Genomic DNA, 3,250 nt, shown 5'->3' on the forward strand with positions numbered 1-3,250 from the left:
TTGGATCTTGTTCGATATCCAGTGGTTGGTTCTTTCACCTCCATTAAAACATTCACACTTGCTAAACGAGGATCTCCTGTTTGTAAAACCTTTGCAAGAGCAGTGGACGTGACCTTTAATTTGTAAAGGCCAAAAAAAGAATTGTTGATTATGTGCCCACTTGCTTAACACACAAGTCAACCCATTCGCATAGTCCTTTAAGTTTGAAATAGATTCAAGTAAGGAAAACATCTTTACAACGTCTTGGTGGTGGAAGAGTTTTGCAAAAATAAACACTATTGATTGAATAAATAGTAAATCATTTGAAATTGAAAGCTTAAGCACACAAGCTTTGATGATTTGTCCAATAATATCTATATTGAGAGCAGTGCTTAGTTTGGCAAAAATTTCAGTCACAAGTTCTCCGACTCCAAAAGCTGCTGAATCACTGAAATTTGGTTGAAGTAATCTAGCTATATACTCTAATAAGAACTGGAATGAAGATACTTGATGTTGTTGGCTTATAAATCGATGTTGCACAATCATTTCCTCTCCAACATGAACAATAGATCTAAGACACTCAGTGATCTTTTGAATCCATGATGGCTCCTCATTAGAAAATCCCAAATTCATCAAACTAGGGTATAGAGTGTTTAACACGGTAAGCATATCCTCTTTTTAGCATGTACAATAATTGTGTGAGAAAGGTCAAGCAAATTCTCAATAAAATCTGGAGCTGTTGCAGTTGCAGAGCTAATGAATATTTGAGAAATTTTGGGAATTACATTGTTGACAAGTTGGGCTTCCGTTTCTGGAATTTCTGCCAATTTATCAAAAACGTTGATAATATCGCTTGCAATAGTTCTGTCGTTCGAAAATTTGCTTAGCTGGGTTAGCATAATAGAAATAACGGTCTCACTGTGAGGAATAACAACTTGTGGAAGAAACTAAAACCAAGTTAAAATTATCAACAACACAAATTATTGACTTACATTAACAAAAACAGCAATGCTTTCCAATGGAATGTACATGGGCTCTTCTCCAATATCATTCACTAGTTTGCACATGCTTGCCAAAATGCCATGTAAAAGTTCGTCTCTACTTGCTCCAAATGATGATAGCAAAGAATCTAATAGAGGTTTTTCTAAACAAAAAACTCGAGCTGTAGCTTGACATGAGTACAATCTAATTGGTATAGGCTGATTCTCTGCCATATGGTTCACATAAGTAATAAATAATTGCTTGATCATATCCAAATTGACCGTGAACAATTTTGGATTTGAAATTTGATTCAAAAAGTAGCTTGAGCATTGAATAGCTCTGGATTTCAAAAATGGTAAATGCTCTGAGGAAACATTCAAGTCGTTATCAAGTAGTTGAGAAATCAAAGAAACGAGGTCAAAAACTTTTGGATTGTCTTCTATGTGATCTCTAAACTCAGTAAAGCTAGAAATAGTCATTAGAGAAGCTTCTCTCAACTTCCACCAGGTACTACTGTTAGGGTTTTGAATATATAAAGATTGAGACTCTTGCATTCTCTTGTTGTAAGCATCTAACAAACTCTCAATGCCTAGAGTGTCATAGGTCTCATTAAAATCCTCAAGCAATTTCAGACATGATGTTCGAATGCTATAACTAGAGAATTGATTATCTTCTTCCGATACAAATTGTTCAGGATTGTCTTCCCATAACTCCATCAAATGCTGAGGTAATTGGCAATATCCTAAAAGTAAATAAGTTAATTGAGCCAAATTATTTTTGTTGGATGACAGTATCTTGGAAAGTTGACGACTGCATACAATAGTAGCCAACAACTCGATTTGCTGGCAAATAACTGTTGTAAAGTTGATGCTTTCTCCTTCGGTGTCAAACCTTTCAGCAATCTGGCTTGTCGCAATTCCACTTTCATTTGGTGAAAGGATTGCATGTTTAAAATAAATTTCATATTCACTACTCAAGGAAGTACAAGTAGATTGCAACACGTGAATAACAGCGTCTTGTAAACTTTTTCCAAATTCTTTCACCAATATGTTCATCGTTTTTACGCATTCCATCTTAAAGGAACAATCTGAGTTTACATTTGTAATTGGATTGGAAATTTCTCCCAGAATTAAATTCAAAGTTTGCCCAATAAGGGTTGGGTTGGGTTTGGGTTTGGGTTTGGGTTTGGGTTTGGGTTTTGGGTTTGGGTTTGGGTTTGGGTTTGGGTTTGGGTTTGGGTTTTGGGTTTGGGTTTGGGTTTGGGTTTGGGTTTGGGTTTGGGTTTGGGTTTGGGTTTGGGTTTGGGTTTGGGTTTGGGTTTGGGTTTGGGTTTGGGTTTGGGTTTGGGTTTGGGTTTGGGTTTGGGTTTGGGTTTGGGTTTGGGTTTGGGTTTGGGTTTGGGTTTGGGTTTGGGTTTGGGTTTGGGTTTTGGGTTTGGGTTTGGGTTTTGCTTTGGGTTTGGGTTTGGGTTTGGGTTTGGGTTTGGGTTTGGGTTTGGGTTTGGGTTTGGGTTTGGGTTTGGGTTTGGGTTTGGGTTTGGGTTTGGGTTTGGGTTTGGGTTTTGGGTTTGGGTTTGGGTTTGGGTTTGGGTTTGGGTTTGGGTTTGGGTTTGGGTTTGGGTTTGGGTTTGGGTTTGGGTTTGGGTTTGGGTTTGGGTTTGGGTTTTGGGTTTGGGTTTGGGTTTGGGTTTGGGTTTGGGTTTGGGTTTGGGTTTGGGTTTGGGTTTGGGTTTGGGTTTGGGTTTGGGTTTGGGTTTGGGTTTGGGTTTGGGTTTGGGTTTGGGTTTGGGTTTGGGTTTGGGTTTGGGTTTGGGTTTGGGTTTGGGTTTGGGTTTTTGGGTTTGGGTTTGGGTTTGGGTTTGGGTTTGGGTTTGGGTTTGGGTTTGGGTTTGGGTTTGGGTTTGGGTTTGGGTTTGGGTTTGGGTTTGGGTTTGGGTTTGGGTTTGGGTTTGGGTTTGGGTTTGGGTTTGGGTTTGGGTTTGGGTTTGGGTTTGGGTTTGGGTTTGGGTTTGGGTTTGGGTTTGGGTTTGGGTTTGGGTTTGGGTTTGGGTTTGGGTTTGGGTTTGGGTTTGGGTTTGGGTTTGGGTTTGGGTTTGGGTTTGGGTTTGGGTTTGGGTTTGGGTTTGGGTTTGGGTTTGGGTTTGGGTTTGGGTTTGGGTTTGGGTTTGGGTTTTTGGGTTTGGGTTTGGGTTTGGGTTTGGGTTTGGGTTTGGGTTTGGGTTTGGGTTTGGGTTTGGGTTTGGGTTTGGGTTTGGGTTTGGGTTTGGGTTTGGGTTTGGGTTTGGGTTTGG

General features: G+C 40.0%; 1 protein-coding gene across 1 annotated transcript; it reads right to left on the reverse strand.

The window, feature by feature from the left end:
• Nucleotides 1–632: 632 nt before the first annotated feature.
• Nucleotides 633–2,033, reverse strand: FDP41_001430 (uncharacterized protein; the record flags this gene model as incomplete). Its single annotated transcript, XM_044704514.1, has 2 exons — nt 633–926; nt 972–2,033. 2 exons carry the CDS (start codon nt 2,031–2,033, stop codon nt 633–635), a joined length of 1,356 nt encoding a protein of 451 aa, XP_044564279.1.
• Nucleotides 2,034–3,250: the final 1,217 nt, after the last annotated feature.

The sequence above is a fragment of the Naegleria fowleri genome (genome assembly GCF_008403515.1).
Source record: "Naegleria fowleri strain ATCC 30894 chromosome Unknown tig24, whole genome shotgun sequence".
NCBI classification, from domain to species: Eukaryota; Heterolobosea; class Eutetramitea; order Acrasida; family Naegleriidae; genus Naegleria; species Naegleria fowleri.